This window comes from Girardinichthys multiradiatus, chromosome 19 (assembly GCF_021462225.1).
Source record: "Girardinichthys multiradiatus isolate DD_20200921_A chromosome 19, DD_fGirMul_XY1, whole genome shotgun sequence".
NCBI lineage: Eukaryota > Metazoa > Chordata > Actinopteri > Cyprinodontiformes > Goodeidae > Girardinichthys > Girardinichthys multiradiatus.
Window position 1 is genome coordinate 38578214 of NC_061811.1, and position 17490 is coordinate 38595703.

General features: G+C 40.9%; 1 protein-coding gene and 2 non-coding genes across 4 annotated transcripts in view; all 3 read left to right on the forward strand.

The window, feature by feature from the left end:
* Positions 1 to 610: 610 nt before the first annotated feature.
* arid4a (AT rich interactive domain 4A (RBP1-like)) overlaps positions 611 to 17490 on the forward strand; it is a 37936-nt gene continuing 21056 nt past the window's right edge. The window contains exons 1-7 of one of the 2 annotated variants that reach the window (XM_047345156.1): positions 611 to 715; positions 1627 to 1677; positions 6793 to 6903; positions 7679 to 7744; positions 9978 to 10068; positions 15449 to 15528; positions 15610 to 15707. In XM_047345156.1, the coding sequence (XP_047201112.1) occupies positions 1672 to 1677; positions 6793 to 6903; positions 7679 to 7744; positions 9978 to 10068; positions 15449 to 15528; positions 15610 to 15707 (452 nt within the window). In that variant the 5' untranslated portion in view covers positions 611 to 715; positions 1627 to 1671. Of the gene's footprint in view, positions 716 to 1149; positions 1531 to 1626; positions 1678 to 6792; positions 6904 to 7678; positions 7745 to 9977; positions 10069 to 15448; positions 15529 to 15609; positions 15708 to 17490 lie in introns of those variants that run through there. The other variant, XM_047345157.1, reaches the window with a different exon arrangement.
* LOC124856069 lies at positions 10436 to 10521 on the forward strand. Its single transcript, XR_007035242.1, has one exon. It is a non-coding gene; the product is annotated as a small nucleolar RNA SNORD53/SNORD92 (small nucleolar RNA).
* On the forward strand, positions 16065 to 16150 carry LOC124856073. Its single transcript, XR_007035247.1, has one exon. It is a non-coding gene; the product is annotated as a small nucleolar RNA SNORD53/SNORD92 (small nucleolar RNA).

A 17490-nucleotide genomic window follows, 5' to 3' on the forward strand; every position in this document is an offset into this window, starting at 1 on the left:
CTTTACGGTGATCCTCCTGTGCAGACTCCCAGTACCACTCACCATAGACAACATTCGAACTAAAAATCCGATGGAGTCGTTTAAGAAGTGTGTGCGCTACCCTTAATGTTTCCAGCCATTATTCAGCTGGTCACTGACGCGATGTAAGGATCAGGCGGTCTTCAAAGGTCGTCTGAAGAAATTCTTAAATGTGTTTGGGGACCCATGCGTGTCTTTAATAAAGTGAACTAACTAATCTTACACATAAGCATTTGAAAGACCTGCTAACGCCGATTATCTTTGTATTAAGTATAGTGCGCACATCTCCATCACGTAGATGGGCTGGGCTTCCTACGCTGTTAGTACAAACAAGGAAGACCGCGCAACCAATAATAACCCGCCGGTGATGGAACAAAAAATATTTGTCCAATTAGTCCCTTTCCATTTTGCATTATTTTGCTTTTTCTTGTAAGCTTACCTGTGATTGGACAGTCCCCCAGCAGTTGTCGTCATTTCCCTTGTGGCGCCGCGTTCGTATTGACCAATAGCGGTCTCACATACGGTACATCCTATGGAAATGGGGGAAGCGTTCGACCAATTAGATATCTCAGTTGTGACTACTGCTGTCATCACAGCCAATCACATCTCGGGAAACACAGCTCGGAGCTCAACAGCTTGTTGTCCGTGTATCGCTTTTGCAGCTCAAGCTAGAGAGGAAGCAACGGCGTATGAGAGTGTAAGTAATAATCCTTTATGGTGTAAACATGAATAACAGTTTACTTTGAACGCTAAATTAATTCACAGGAGGTCTTCGGAGGAGCGAGTTTATGTCGGTAAAGAGGTCGGCTGCCTGTTACAGAACGGTGCTGGCTGTGAAGTGAATGGCAGTGAAGCAATGTGAAGCTCCTGCGCCTTTGTGGAAGAGCCGCTTATTAAATAAATAACTTCCCAACAGTTTTCGCCCCGGCCGTTGTGATAGATTTTCTGTTCACCGATATGAAACTTGATGTGTTTTCAGAAACCAAACGGGGTCCCGTGTGCTCTCGTGTTGGGGCTGCCCTTCTTCAGATCCAGTTTAAATCGCCGTGATGACAAACTGGCTAGTTGAGTCGCCTAATAGCCAGCTAGCTAAAATGTCGCTCCGCGGAGGAAGACGGGGTGAAGCCCGCTCGGCTCCACTGCTCCCGAGACTCTGTTTAGGTTGGGGGTAGGCTCTTTAGCAGGACTTTTCCACCCAGCAGGAGTTCATCAGGCAGCGTTGATAGAGGCGGACATGGTAAAGATAGCGGAGCTAACTGACATTGCGAGCTGTGATGGCGACGTGACTCAGAGGCGCTGGGAGCGAAGCGGGAAGTGAAAAGGCTTCTCAATGGCCGCGCTGCAGTCACCCTGCGCCCCCACCGAGCCGTCCACAGAGCCCAGCAGCCCACACTGATCGTCACTTCACAATCGGTTAAAGTAAACGTCTCTGGATAAGTTTTAGAAACCATTCCGGGGAGAGTGGGGGCGGGGGCCGTTTTGAGAAAGCAAAGAATACCTGCGCTAACACAAGTGCGTGGCTAGTTGGTTAGCTTAAAATGTTCTTTTGGGACAGAGTATTTTCCATGACAGCGTCAGCTTTAATAATCTTCTTATTTTGTCTTCCAGTGACCTGAAATCCTTCGAGCTGGAATCCCTGGACTAGCCGGAGAGATGAAGGTGAGTGCTTGCCCTGCGCCATGAACTCTTGTCAGTCTTAGCTCCGTGTTCCCATTCCAGTGAGGGAACCTGCTGGAACCAGCTACTGGCCTGCCCGCCGGCGTTTGTCCAGTTTAAACACTCACTGACCCTCGATTTTCATCACTACATCCTTCAGATTTTCTTACCAACATTTAGTGGTGAAAGCTTTGACTTATTGTCATATTTACATGTAAATCACCTCTTCAGTGCCAAAAGCAACGAAAAGGTGGCTATGAACAGAAGTCTTGCAGTAAATTAAGTAAATGTTTTTCAAAGTAGTCTGATAAAAATCAGAGAAAAAAGGCTTCCCCTAAGGTAAAATTTTGTGAGGAAGATATAAATATTTGTTTTTAGCTCCAAATGGTTACCATTGGGATCAGAACCCTGGCTTTTCTGTAAAGGTAACACTCACTTTTAGAACATTCTGATGTAAAAATAAGAAATATAATTTTTAGGCCATCTAGGGTCCTGTTCACAAGTCCCTGAGGCTAAAGAGTTGTTGAACAACTTTTTTCTTTGAGTCAGGTTTAACTAAACATGAATATCATAGCCATTAGATCTAACCAGGGTTTATTTTGTTTCCACCTCTCTGGAAGACATGAAAAGTAAAAATAATCTTAAACCTGCAAAAACACAACCCTATATTTGTATGTACAGTAAGGATCTGCCCTGTGAACCTCATTCTATCAAGACATTTATCTAATTGTGCTGTTTGCGGGATTTGCAGCCTTATTTACACTTGCATTACATCCCCACACCAAACTTAGATGGTTGCGCTCATGAAACTTTCATTACATCCAAAAATGAATGTTTGCTTAAGCTTCTCCTTCATCCTAAAGCCCCATGTTTACATGGACTCATTCTGCTCAGGGCCAACTGAGCTGCTGCTGCTTCGTCCAGATCTTGCAACCAAAAAACAGGCCTCCTAGGTTTTAAAAAACAAAACAATGAGCGATCAAAGGTACACTGAAGTTACCTATTGTAAACAGACATGGCCTCTTTGGAGTCAAATCAATGCATTCTAAAGCTTTTGTGTCAAAAGGTGGCATTAAAACCTCTGCAGGACATAATCGTCTAATAAAAGTGCATTTATGAGTAACTAGGTTGATTTAAGATCATCATACCCCACGCAGCGTTGCTTTCTCAGTACGAGTTATGCTACATTGTCTGATAGTTGGCCACTGGAACCCTATGCTTGTTCCTGTTTTAGTCTTGTTACAGACCGACACTGAGTACAGTGCAGTTCATTATTCTTTAGGAACAGTGGGATACCTGTTAGTTTTTTATAATGTATTTTTGGTCTGTTATTTATTATTATTGTCTGTTCTTTTTTGTAATATGGCAGTAACAATCTATAATAATAATAATAATTGTCATTAGTTGACATCACTACAGAGAAAACAACCCTGATACATCTTGGTGTCAGATTTTTATCACCCCCACCCCCTTAACCTAACAAGTCTGGGTTTCCCGCAGCAATATGTCTGTTACTTTTTATAAAGATTTTCAACCAGAGCAGCACAACGTTTAGCTAATTTATCATTGCACTATCCGTATGTGCAACATTCATATCACAAAAGACTGTTTGGAGTGTAATAACTGTTGGCTAAAATGTGTGATAAACTTTAATTTTACATCCTAATATATTATCCAGTTGGACAGAGGCTAACACTAAGAACAAAATGCATTGCTCAAAAAGCTAAAGGTCACAGAGTAATGGAAGTACATATGACAAGGGAAGGAAAGAAGAAGGTAGACACATATCGCAGCTGATGTCGTCATCATCGCAATATTTATCAATATTTTCGCCATTGCAAGATTTTCTAATATGGTGCACCCCTAATTTTTGTTTCCTATATCTGTGTCATGTGTCTGGTCTTTGCACAGTGTCAGACATCTGTCAGCACAGGGGAAAGCTGAGCACCTGGAACACTTAAATTGATGTTCAAAGCATTAAGTTTGTAATTAAAAAAACTTTAAAAAAAAATTTTTTTTACACATAAGGAATGGGAAAGGTTCTGAAAAATGTAGAGTTGATGCACCAGCTGATGTGAAACCTGGTTTTGACTTTACATCTTTGAAAATACTAAGCTATTTGCAAGGTTAGAAAGATATTTTTTTTCTCTTTGATATAGAAGGAACTGATGCGAAAAGAAACAAGTTCTGCCTTTTAGTAAAAGGCATGTTATATTTTAATGGATTTGCAGTAGGGCTACATGATATCTGAAAACCATATTCGCACTGCTTTTGCTGAATATAACTATGACAATTCTAGTTAAGGGCTGCACGGTGGCACAGCTGGTAGCACTGTTGCCTTGCAGCAAGAAGGTCCTGGGTTTGATTACCAGCTGGGGGTCTTTCTGCAAGGAGTTTGCATGTTTTCCCCGTGCATGCGTGGGCTCTCACTGGGTACTCTGGCTTCCTCCCACAGTCCAAAGACGTGCCTGTTAGGGTAATTGGTCACTCTAAATTGCCCTTAGGTGTATGAATGAGCGTGTGCGTGATTGTTTGTGTGTTGCTCTGTGATGGACTGGCGACCTGTCCAGGGTGTACCCTGCCTCCTGCCCATACAGGTCCTTCTCAAAATATTAGCATATTTTGATAAAGTTCATTATTTTCCATAATGTCATGATGAAAATTTAACATTCATATATTTTAGATTCATTGCACATTAACTGAAATATTTCAGGTCTTTTATTGTTTTAATACGGATGATTTTGGCATACAGCTCATGAAAACCCAAAATTCCTATCTCACAAAATTAGCATATCATTAAAAGGGTCTCTAAACGAGCTATGAACCTAATCATCTGAATCAACGAGTTAACTCTAAACACCTGCAAAAGATTCCTGAGGCCTTTAAAACTCCCAGCCTGGTTCATCACTCAAAACCCCAATCATGGGTAAGACTGCCGACCTGACTGCTGTCCAGAAGGACCACTATTGACACCCTCAAGCAAGAAGGTAAGACACAGAAAGAAATTTCTGAACGAATAGGCTGTTCCCAGAGTGCTGTATCAAGGCACCTCAGTGGGAAGTCTGTGGGAAGGAAAAAGTGTGGCAGAAAACGCTGCACAACGAGAAGAAGGTGACCGGATCCTGAGGAAGATTGTGGAGAAGGGCCGATTCCAGACCTTGGGGGACCTGCGGAAGCAGTGGACTGAGTCTGGAGTAGAAACATCCAGAGCCAGCTTGCACAGGTGTGTGCAGGAAATGGGCTGCTGGTGTTGGTCCACTGTGTTTTATCAAGGGCAGGGTCAATGCAGCTAGCTATCAGGAGATTTTGGAGCACTTCATGCTTCCATCTGCTGAAAAGCTTTTTGGAGATGAAGATTTCATTTTTCAGCACGACCTGGCACCTGCTCACAGTACCAAAACCACTGGTAAATGGTTTACTGACCATGGTATCACTGTGCTCAATTGGCCTGCCAACTCTCCTGACCTGAACCCCATAGAGAATCTGTGGGATATTGTGAAGAGAACGTTGAGAGACTCAAGACCCAACACTCTGGATGAGCTAAAGGCCGCTATCGAAGCATCCTGGGCCTCCATAAGACCTCAGCAGTGCCACAGGCTGATTGCCTCCATGTCACGCCGCATTGAAGCAGCCATTTCTGCCAAAGGATTCCCGACCAAGTATTGAGTGCATAACTGTACATGATTATGAAATATGCTAATTTTGTGAGATAGGAATTTTGGGTTTTCATGAGCTGTATGCCAAAATCATCTGTATTAAGACAATAAAAGACCTGAAATATTTCAGTTAGTGTGAAATGAATCTAAAATATATGAATGTTAAATTTTCATCATTACATTATGGAAAATAATGAACTTTATCACAATATGCTAATATTTTGAGAAGGACCTGTAGACTGCTGGAGACAGGCACCAGCTCCTCCGTGACCCACTATGGAAGAAGCGGTAGAAGATGACCGACTGACTGAATTCTAGTTAAGCCCCTTGCTTTGCCCCTTTTTTAAAACATATTTTTGCCTTTACTTTTATCACAACATCCCCACTGCTTTTAGTGAGCTTTAACAGCTTGGCCATTAAATGTTTAAATGAACTGAGGCCATGAAAGGCAGTGAAAGTCAATGCAACAGCTCAGATATATTACTGAGAATTTGCATGCATAGCATTTGAAATGTAACACATAAATTAAACACACCTGAGGTCAATTGGAAAAAGAATCCTGCTGGATATCCAGACTTATATGGTGTGTTTAACCTGTTAGGAACAAAAAGATGGCACCTCATTTGATGAAAACGATAGTGATCTAACCACGTATGACTGAAGTCACATAGAAATTGAAACTAAAAAACTGATGTGGCAGGTTAGTCCAAGTTGCTGAAATGTCATTGCAAAATGGTACTCGAAGTCTATATGGCCCCACGTGTTTGTATGCATGTCTGACAACGATGGAGCATGCTCCTTATGAGATGATGGATAGTGTCCTGGGCATCTCCACCCAGATCCTGACCAGGGCACCACTGAGCTCCTGGACAGTCTAAAGTTCAACCTGTTGGCTTTGGATGGACCTAAACATGATGTCCCAGAGATGTTCTATTGGATTTGGTTCAGTGGGCCAGTCATTGGTATCAGTTCCTTCATCCTCCAGGAACTCCCTGCATACTCATTGCTAAATGAGGGCAGGCATTATCATGCACCAGGGTGAACCCAGGACCCACGGCACCAGCGTAGGGTCTAAGGATCTCATCCTAATACCTAATGGCAGTCAGGGTACCATCGTTTATCCCGTATAGTTCTGTTTGTCGCTCCATGGATATACCACCCCAGACCAACAATTGGTCTGTTGCAGGCAGTATAACGTTCACCACGGCTCATGTGCTCAGAGTGAACCTGCTCTGGAAAATGCCAGTCGAGCTCCAGGATGCCAGGCAGTGAACACAGGGCCTATTCGAGGACATTGGGCCCTCAGTCCACCCTCATGAAGTCTGTTTCTAATGGTTTGGTCAGAGACATTCACATCAGTGGCCCACTGGAGGTCACTTGGAAGCGTTCTGTGATTGGACCCAGCCGCTGCACTGCTTGCCTGATACATCTGTGTGCATTCTAATTAGTTTATGTGTTTCAGGCAGCAGACGAGCCTGCCTACCTGACAGTGGGGACAGATGTCAGTGCCAAGTACAGAGGAGCCTTCTGTGAAGCCAAAATCAAGACTGTTAAACGCATGGTCAAGGTGAAGGTAAGAGCTGGAGTTATAGGAGCAAACCACCACCTGGCAACTATATACCCATAAAAATAAAGATTCAAAGCACATCATGGCTACGGAGATCAGAGTCTTGATGGTAAAAACCCACACAGCAAATATGTCTAACACAGTTTCAGATACTACTTCCAATTTAGTACTGAAATTATGAGTTTAGCTCTATGCAATGCAGGCAGTTTTAAAACACGACATGGCAAGAAAATGCAGGAACCTTTTAGCTATTGTAAATGCTAGTTTACTTACACAATATGTACTTGGTAAAAAGTGTTCATACAAATCCTTCTTAAAATGTTCAGAGCAATAAATAGACAATTTCTTATGTTACTAAATTAACACCATTCTGAACATGTATCTGAAAAAAGGCAATAGTATTAACTTGTGTGTGTGGGGCACGTGAGCTAACATTTAGACCAAAAATCGGGAAAAATTAGTTTGTTTCTCTTTTTTTTTCTTATTTGTAACCCAGAAATTTATTGTCTGCAGGGATAAGTTAAACCATCAGGCATTTTCACATGTTTGATCGCTGAAAATGAAAAAGTGACAGAAACAATCGCTATGTTGAAGAACAAATAATTTATCAAAAAATGTATTTTATGAATCAGTGGGGTAAAGATTATCTGGAAAGACATTCCAGGCTGTTTATGAGCCATTCCAAAACCCTTGATTGGTTTCTACTTTCTGGTAAAGTGAAGTGAAGGGAAGGGAAGAGAACGATGTTAACCTTCTTTCTCTCATTCATCTCTGCTCCCAGGTGACTCTGAAAGGTGAAAGCACGTCCCAGGTTGTGCAAGACGACCAGGTCAAAGGGCCTCTCAGGGTAAGCTGGTTCAACATCTTAAGTTTGATGCATGTCATCTTAAGCTCTGGAAGTTTATATCAGAACTAGATGAAGTTTCTGATTGAGAAAAGGAAAGAATTGACAGTGTACTAAGCAAGTGATTTTCCTTAGCTCATAAATGGTACATGGCATGCGCTTGTATAGCGTTTAAGTCTGAGGAATATACATAATGTAAGAATCTGAAAAGTGTGGTAAAATCCAGGAGGTGCTTCAGATGTCACCCGGTCAGTAGAGTCCAGCTGTGTATAATTTAATCTCTGCATAAATCCTTGTGTTCTGAGAAGGCCTCAGAGGATGGTTGGTGAACAAACAGCATCAGAAAGGCCAAGGGCCACAACACACCAAAAGAGTTACTGCAATAACAAGCCATGCAGGGGAAATGGCAATAATGTGCTCAAATGTAAACTAGTTTTGCTACTTGCAAAACACTTAATGAGATAGAAACCTAACACAGCAAAGCATCTGGAACACACCATTGCCCTGGTGAAACACAGTGGTGGAAGCATCATTCTGTGATGCTTTTCCTTTATATGGACAGGAAAGCTGGCCAGAATTCATGGGAAGATGGCGTAAAATACGGGACAATCCTGGAAGGAGGCTACAAAAGACCTTCAAGCATGAGAGTGACCCTAAACCAGAAGTCATGGATCCGGACCACTTGCCGTCCAATCCGGACCCAACCAGATTTTAAGCATTTATATATTACTGCATGTTGTCCAACAGCGTCTAGTTTCACTTGCGCCGCATCTCGTGTTAACATGGTATAGCCCTGCGGAGCGTCTGGCCCCGGGCTGCACGTGATGCAAGTCAGGCAATGAGGTGCTTCAGTCAGGGCTGTTGCTGCTGCCCTAATCGCAAAGCTTTTTCTCATTTACTCTGTAGTCAGGACAGCTATGTAGCTCAGCAACATTCTGATCCACACTCCAAGTCAGCTGGTGGCAGTAATTCACCTCGTCGTTGTACGCCAACCGCCAGAAAACCACAAAGAAGAAGCTATGCGGGTCCTTCGACACGGGCTGCTAGGTTACTAGCTTGGGAGCTCACGCTTGCTGATAGCGCATTAGAAAAGTTGTTTATTATCTTACAAGGTCTTAGCAAAAGACACATAAACAAGTTCTATTTACCTAAATTTGCTGTTTTGCCAAAAAAAAGTAATATATATTCTTCTATTGCAATAGAAGAATATTTCTATTTTTCATCAAAAATACGTAAAAGTGGAAAATCACACATTTAAAGATGAATAGACAGAAGCATTTGGTCTCTTACAGCACAAAAGTGAGCCTACAAGTGTTCACTGTGTGAAAAGTGGATTTTGAGAAAACACAAAAAGCCTTTCACTGACCAAATGATCAAAGAGTGCATGGAAGCTGTGGCAGAAACACTTTTAGATGGAAAAGAAGGGCAACAATTTCAGGAAAAGGTGAAGCAAATTGCCATGCCTGTCACAAGCACAAGGAGAGCAGAATTATACCAAGTTGCACAGACCCAGCTCGACGGAGCCATTCAAAGTGTGTTTAATATTGGTACTGAAATTGGATTGCGTGTTTCTGTTCAGCAAATGATTTTATGGGCATGTGAATAATGGATCAGTAGTTTAAAAAATAGTGTTAATTAAATGTGAAATAAAGATGAAAGAAAATATTTTTGTCTCTTGATTTAAAATGTTGGGGCCCCAAAGTGTTTGGATGATGGAGGGAGTGGACCTCCTGCTATTTTAATTGGGGACCCCTGCCCTAAACACACAGTCTCTAGATGTGCAAAGCTGGTAAAAACATACCCCAAGAAAACTCAACTAAAGGTGGATCTATTAAGTATTAACTCAATATTCTGAATACCTAGTATCATTTTTCTTTCACAATTATGCACAATTTAAGTGAAAGACCAAAATTGGTCTTTCACTTAAAATCCCAATAAAAATACCTTGTGGATTAGTTGGTGGTTTGAATTATAAAGCCGAGATCATCAGAGTAAGTTCTAAACAGAAATTCCCTGGTTCTCTGAAACTGATTTAAATTGAAATATCTGCTTGGATATTTTATTTTTGTTTCATATAAACATATTCCATATCTTTCCATTTGTGCTTTTAGCCAATACATGAGTCACTCTGAATGGCAAAGTGCTACTGATATTCACATTAATCAAGAAACTTGGTAATAGGTTTGTTGTATAATTTCTATGACTGAATTTAAGATCAACTATGTGTGTTCTACAGGTGGGCTCCACTGTGGAGGTGAGGAGCAATGAGGGTTTGAGCAGCGAGGCCGTCATCGGTAAACTGACAGATGCCAGCCTCTACACAGTAGGTGAGTGTTGAGATATCTAAAGACCCACCCTTGAAGACTTCTTTCCACTTGGTGGCCTAAGTGTTAGATAGGTTGGGACCAGTAGGTTGGCCAGATGATCTGCTTAAATTTACTATGGTCTAAATTGTGTTTACTGTAGAGCTGTTTGTCCTAACTGAAGACAAATTGCTGTTATAAGCTTAAACACATAAGCTGTGTCAAGACTTCTGTAGTCTTCAAAGTAACAGTCTCAAACCAATAGAAGACAACAGTCTAACACCTGGAAGAGCAGCAGGATCAGTTGGTAGTCTGTCTGACTATCATGGGGGATGGGGGGGATTGTTTATTTACTGACAGAACTGCATAATACTGTGACTTGGCTGTGTATGAGGAGTGATGATGCTAAGAAATGGTTTCACTTTTTGAGCTGATGACATCATGTGATGTCACATTTTCTCTTGGCTGTCTGACCAATCCACTGCCAGTTACAGTGATGAAATGCAGCAGACAATATCATCTTTGATTAGAATCATCAATCAGTGTCTAAAGCAGTGGGTCTGGGCAGTAAGTGATAACCTTTAGCCTTAAAGTCAATGAACAACCATGTTCCTCAAACTGTTCTCCTGGGCCTTTATTATGGAGCAGGCTAGCAATAGCTAAAAATGATCTGGGCCCATAGTCACGAAGATTCTCAGAGAGCTCCTAACTTAGCCTAAAGATTCCTACCAAGGACTCCTATCTTAAGAAGGATTCAGGTCTCTGCTGAGAGCGACTCTGAGAAAGGAGACGACAGAGATTCCTATCTTAGTGAGGAGGAGTGGTTGACCCGTAGTTAGGTGTGACGCTGCCTTCTAAGAGCTCTGATTGGTTGTTGCAAAACGAAACAAAAGGGCTCCTAGTAATCAATGGAAAGATATTAACCGATGATAGAAATTAGACTGGATTCAGAAATGATGATAAAACTTGGCTAAGTTAAATGATTTATCACCATGACAGTGACCATACTGCATCTATTTCATATTAATTAATTTCATACTAATATTAAAATTCAGCTTTTTACTGTGATCTCCTTCTTGTGTAATGAGGTTTAGTTTGGGAAAATGACCAAAACAAAACAGAAAAAAAAGGTGGAGAAAAGCAAACTGAACAGAGGAGCAGAGCCTGCTGGTGGAGGAGAAGAGAGGAGTGTTGAAAGGTAGATTTGGTCCTGGGATCACGGTGGGAACAAACAGGTATTCCCAGCAGATCAATGCGTCGTTCCTTCAGCTTTCACCAGGTTGGAATGTGAGCAGCTCTGGTACCTGCTGCAGTCAGAAGCTACAGAGGAGATAGCAGCTCACCAGAGAACTTCTCCACAGATGGGAGCGTTCTAGATGATCATTTAGGCTAAGGCTGCTGACATCATCATGTACAATACAGCAGATACTTACTCTCCTCATTTACATCATACTTCTATATATATAGTACTTAGATTATTGTACTTTCTCTTGTCTAAAGTTTGTATTTAAGTATATAGTATAAGTATATAGTATATAGAAGTTTTTGTTTTCTTCAATTTTTTATAAATTTATTTTTTGAAAGCATTTTACAGTCTGTAAATATTTAAATAATTATGTACTATATTGTTTGTAATTTTGTTCACTTTTTATTCATGGTTATTTATTATTGTTTCTATTTATTTATCCTTTATAATATCACCTTACTAGGGGTTGACCTTTAACCTCTCCTGCTGATAAAACTTTTTAATTTCCCCCTAGGGGGATGATAAAGTTGATCTTATCTCTACATTAATAATTGTATGATTGTTATAGAAGTATATGTGCTCATTTACAAGACTACTAAAGGGTTGGATCCCTGCACCATTGAGCTGGTAGCGTTTTATTAATGCTCTGTTTGTAGGAGAATATCTCTCCTTTGTCTCTGTCTTTCCACAGTCTTTTCTGGTTAAGACACTCTTAGGCTCACTAAATGTCATCCTTACTACTCTTAAAGGTGACCTGTTATATTTTTTAAACATTTGGGATAGGTCTATGGGCTATACAAAACATGTTGATTGCATTTTTTACACAAAATCATTCTCAGATGATGAGATTTCATCTCCTCAGTTGCCCCTTTTCCGACCTCCTTTCCAAATTAGCTGTTTTTTTCACTTTTATGCAAATTAGCTGTATCTGGCCACGCCCCCAACCAGCACTTTGTACAAGTGAAAATGAAAACAAAACTTATAAGACAGGACATTTCTGTCATCTGCAGATTTGCCACCAACAGCGGGGACTGAATTTTTCTTCAGTCTAAGTCTTTCTGCAAATCCTGACGTGTACTGATGTGAGTTCTCAAAGCAGTCTGTGGTGAAGTGATTCGTGCAAACTAGTCCAGTCTTCGGCAATGTGACTGGAACATTGCCCTCCAAAATAAAATGAAGCCACGAATCTCTGTTATCTGACAACGTGCATGGACACATGTGGGTCTTTGCAGCCAACAGAACATCTGCCTTTGAGGGCAGCCATTGTAAAGCGGGTCTAAGGTAAAACCAGCTGGCGAGACGTGATCCTTTACTGAGAATCAAGTGGGTGGAGCTCCGCTTCAGTTGCTAGTCAGAGGCGGGACTCAGGTAACGTTGCTAGGTGACTGTGTAATTGTGACGCCACAATTACACAGCTTTCGAAAGCGTGCGTTTTCTAGAAAAAATAAAACATTCATTGATAGCCAAATAATGGCTGATTGGTTTTTTTGTGTTTGGACGATTTGTAGAAGCATTAGAGACCCAAATAGAATAAAAATGATCAAAAAGTGAATTTTGCATGATGGATCCCCATTAACAATTCCTCAGGTTAGGAGCTCTCTTAAAGCTTAAAAAGCACTATGTTGTCTGTTAACTGTTATCTTACCAAGGGGAAATTCAAAGATTTTTCTTAGAATGACATCATGAAGAGCTACTTTTAGTCTTAGGATTCTTTGTGAATACAGGCTTTTACTAGTTGCTAAAGAAATGCAAGTCTATCCTGAAATGTACAAAAACACAACTGATTCCACAAATGTACTGCTTATTAAACACAGACAAAGCCAAAGTGAATAAGCTATGTGTGTAAAAACAAAGTACACTCCATAATTCAAGAGCTTGTAGAACCACCTTTAGCAGCAGTTGCTCTCAGTAGTTGCTTTCAGTCTGACTGTGAATCTCTCACATGGTTGTCCAGGAATTCTGGCTCGCTCTCCTTTCCAATGCTGCTTCAGTTCTGTGAGGTTTGCAGATACGTTTTTTTCTGTACAGCTCTGTTAAGAGCTTGATGTACCGTCCGCTTGGTCTTGCCAGACAAACGTGTGCCCCTGTTTATAGTACTTATAGTTAACCTAAAACAACTGCCTTCTACAGTTCTCACTGTGGCCTCTGAGGGGGTAATAATGCACAAGTTTATACACTGTCCATTCAGAGATGGAAGAATAGAACTGAAAGAAAGAATAATAAAGAAATGAATTGCTTCTCACCTGAACATCGATGCAGTATTTATATCCTTGTTTTTCCTTAGAGATAAATTATCCACAGTGAGAAAACAGCATTTTTCTCCTCACAGAATTTCTTCAAACAAGTTTCATTGTTTCTTTTTCTCTTTATGATCTTATGTTGTTTTCTTCATCTCCTGGGTGCAAGTGCCACCCTCTGACTTAGACCATTATGGTCCCTGTCGGCATGCACGTCCTACATGGACAAAACAATCTGGGCTGCATGTGGGTGTCTGCAGAGACGCCTAGTTGACCCTAGTGGGTGGAGACTGGTGGTTGGGTACAAATGAAGAAAATGATGTCACACGGTTGAGTGTACTTCAGAGCAGATTTGGGGGAAATAAATTATGCCCTTTTCCACTAGTCCCTACTCGGCGCTGTTCGGTGCATCTCTCACTTTTTAAGCTTTTCCATCAGTAACAGTTACATGGAACCAATACTGTTTTTAGTACCTGCTGGCCTGCTGATCCAAGCAAGCCGACCTGTGCTGAAAACGTGACATCAGAAGACTGTTGGTCACTGATTGGGTAGAATATTTGTTGTTTTAATAACCATCATCTTCAACCATTAAATAGATGTACGGTGGGCTTAATGTGTAAAAGATTACTATAGCAAGCTAGCGTTAGGTAGCGTTAGCTTACCCTCACACATAAAGTTGTGGTCTGGACTTTGACTGGACAGTTTCAACATTTTGATTTTGTTTTTCACCCATTTTGTTGCTGCTTTAAGGATCTTTGTTTTGTTTTTGACCCAACTTTGCTCAAACTACTGCAGTCTGGCAGAACACTTCACGTTTGACTCCAGAATACTGCGGTATACAGATATGTTGATGGCTGACTCAGTGGCAGCTACGAGCCCAGGTCCTGTGGCTGCATAACAAGCCACAGACGGCACCTCTCTACCGCAATGCTTGGCAGTTGGCATGAGTTGTTTGCACTGAAGTGCTCTTTGGTTTTGACGAACACTGCCAGGTGCATCATGGCCAAACATCTCTACTTTGGTTGCATCTATCCAAAGGACATTTTTATGGAAGTGTAGAGGTTCGTTCAGACGCAGCTTCGCAAACCTATGTCATAGTGCCATATTCTTTGTTTAGAGACATTAGACTTTCTCCTTCAACCTTTCTAACCCTGGTTCAGATTGTCCTGCAAAGAATTTTAACACTCAACATGCTAACCTATGCATGTAGTCTGAGATGGTGCTTTGGTGTTCTTTGTCATTTCTCTGAGCCTTGCCCACTAGCAGCTATCCTAAATGTTTTCCCTCTGTTAATAATTGTTGTTTCTGTAGAATGATGGTCTGCAGATTGTTTGCAGGCCTTATCTTGACCCCATTCAGATAGATGGGCAGCAAAAGCAGCGTCTTTAAGGTCATTGTTGATCTGATTCCTCATTGGAATTGAATTGACACACACCGGTAGGCTCCCTGTGACAGGGCTTTTCAGCAAACTGCTCAAAGCCCTGTTTTTATAGCGCCGCTCGCAATGATCACTTAATCCTGTCTTTTAATTAGCACTGCCTTGCTGCTGCTCTAATTCTTCAAATTGTATGGAAACAACAGGAGTGGACCACAGCTTTTCAGGCTAGATTTACATGATGTAGGATCCTGGTAAAGACTGGATATATTCTGGTATGTCCTGATACGTAAAACCCTAGAACTGAATTAGGGTGTACTTAGTTTTTCTAATAACTGTACATCCTAATCACCTCCAACATCAAACCTTTTCTCACTTGAAAATGCTGACACGTTTTGGCTTGTATTTAAAATAAAAACTTGTGGGTCAAAGACTGCAGATTCCTGGTACTGGCCATTACTGTAGATCTGATCTTGGGTGCTGTCATCATAAGATGGCCTCTGAGAGGTTCCACCCCTAATGTGTTGACTGCTCTGTGCGTTTTAGTTTTTGATGATGGTGATGAGAAAACTCTTCGTCGAACATCCCTGTGTCTGAAGGGAGAGAGACATTTTGCTGAGAGTGAGGTGAGGTTTGTGACAGATGACAGTAACCTTCTAGCAAAAGTCTGAATTATTTTTGAAATGTTATAAAACTCTTACACACAGACGCTGGACCAGCTGCCACTGACAAACCCAGAGCATTTTGGCACCCCAGTCATCGGGAAAAAATCAAACCGAGGTGGAAGACGCTCATCCCAGGCTGTGTGAGTTTTTGGTTTTAGTTTGCTTTAAACAATTTGAACAGGGATGCAAACAAGAAAGGTGTCAACAGCCACAGCAAGATATAGATATGAATGAAACACCTCACACCTATGTAGCTAATGTTCCAAGTTGGAAAGGTCAGTGAAAAGAGCTCTTAACTGTTTGTTTGATGTATATTTTTGACATTTAACTTTACAAAACCAAAAATACCACAAAGAATGATGATCAGTGGTTTAATTCTTGTAGTTTGTGTCAGAGTGAATAAAAGAAACTGGACCAGATACAGCTGTGATGGAGGGTGTGGGGGTTTCTTTTAATCATTGACAGAATAACTGCTCACACTGTGACTGGATATGGAGGAGGAGTGATGATGCTGAGAAATGGTTTCGCTTTATGTGCTGATGACATCATGTGATGTCACAATTTCTCTTGGCTGTCTGACCAATCCACTGCCAGTTACAGTGATGACCCTGGTTATTATGGCCTCCCTGAGAACCTGCTACAGATAACTAAATGAAGCATAAGACAAACCATCAGGTATATAGTTTAGCTCAGTTTATTTGTGTCGCAACAATTCTGGACATAAGTCTTCTCACAGCAGTGAACTATAAAAGAGGTCAAATTAAAATTCAGCTACAGGTTGTCTGCAGTCCATCAGTCATTCAGTTCAGTTTATTTATATAGCACCAATTAACAACACATGTAGTCTCAAGACACTTTACAGACTAAACCAAATTATTTATAGAAATGTATAAATGATAAATGGACTCAATTTACATGGTCTTCTTCCAGTAATTTATTGACATGTACTTGTGTGTTTATATATCAAATAAAACTAAAAACACTGAACAGTAAAGATGAATAATAACAAACAAAATGTATATAATATAGATTTATTTGAAACAATATTATGTGTGTTGTTTAGCAGCCCACCAGTGTTATGTATATATTGGTAGCTGTTTCGGGCTACAGCAGTCAGCAGTGACAATGTGGCTTGGGTCAGAATAAAATCTCACTGTATGATAACCTTCAGTAAAGTACCAAAATTTTATCATATTTTAACTTTAAAACTTAAAAGAACAAAAAGCAGTCATTGGATGAGAGGGAGGGTACACCCTGGACTACCTAATAATTCTAAATTAAGCGTCAGTAGATTTTCACACATTGCCAATTTACTGTGGCGGAAGAGGAAATATATTGTTTCCGACCTATGGGGGAGGAATGCGCCTATTTAAGTCTTGATGCAAGGCTGCACCATGCAGACGCACACATGAGCAGCAGGGAGGGGAAAATACGGAGACATGTTGTTCCCCTGGTAGTTTCTTCTAACAGTCAAGTTGATGCTTTAAAATTTGTTTCCTACATAACCGCGGAGAGGAGAGGAGAAATCAACCATCGTGGTTTCTGTCCTTGTATGGAAGCTTGTTGCCCCCTCCAGTATTGTAAATTATAGGCTGATTGTAAGTTTGAAGCAGGGAAACGGACTGAATTCGCCACAGCTGCTGTGTCTGTGCTCTGCTCCAAAGGCTGGTAAACACAGAAGTCTATGTCAAGAAAGCGCAATTAAAATAAGGGGGGCCAATATGACAAAAATATATAAAAATTCCAGATCTTGATTTTTATCAAGATTTCCCCACATAAAATCCTGTCTTTTTAAAGGAAAAAATATATATATTGCTGTAATTGTGGGAAATAGCATTGGTCATTTATATTTTAATGAGTTTGCACAGTATTGCCTGTTAGTGTCAAGCAACATTGACTGATTTAAGAAACATGTTGCCTTCT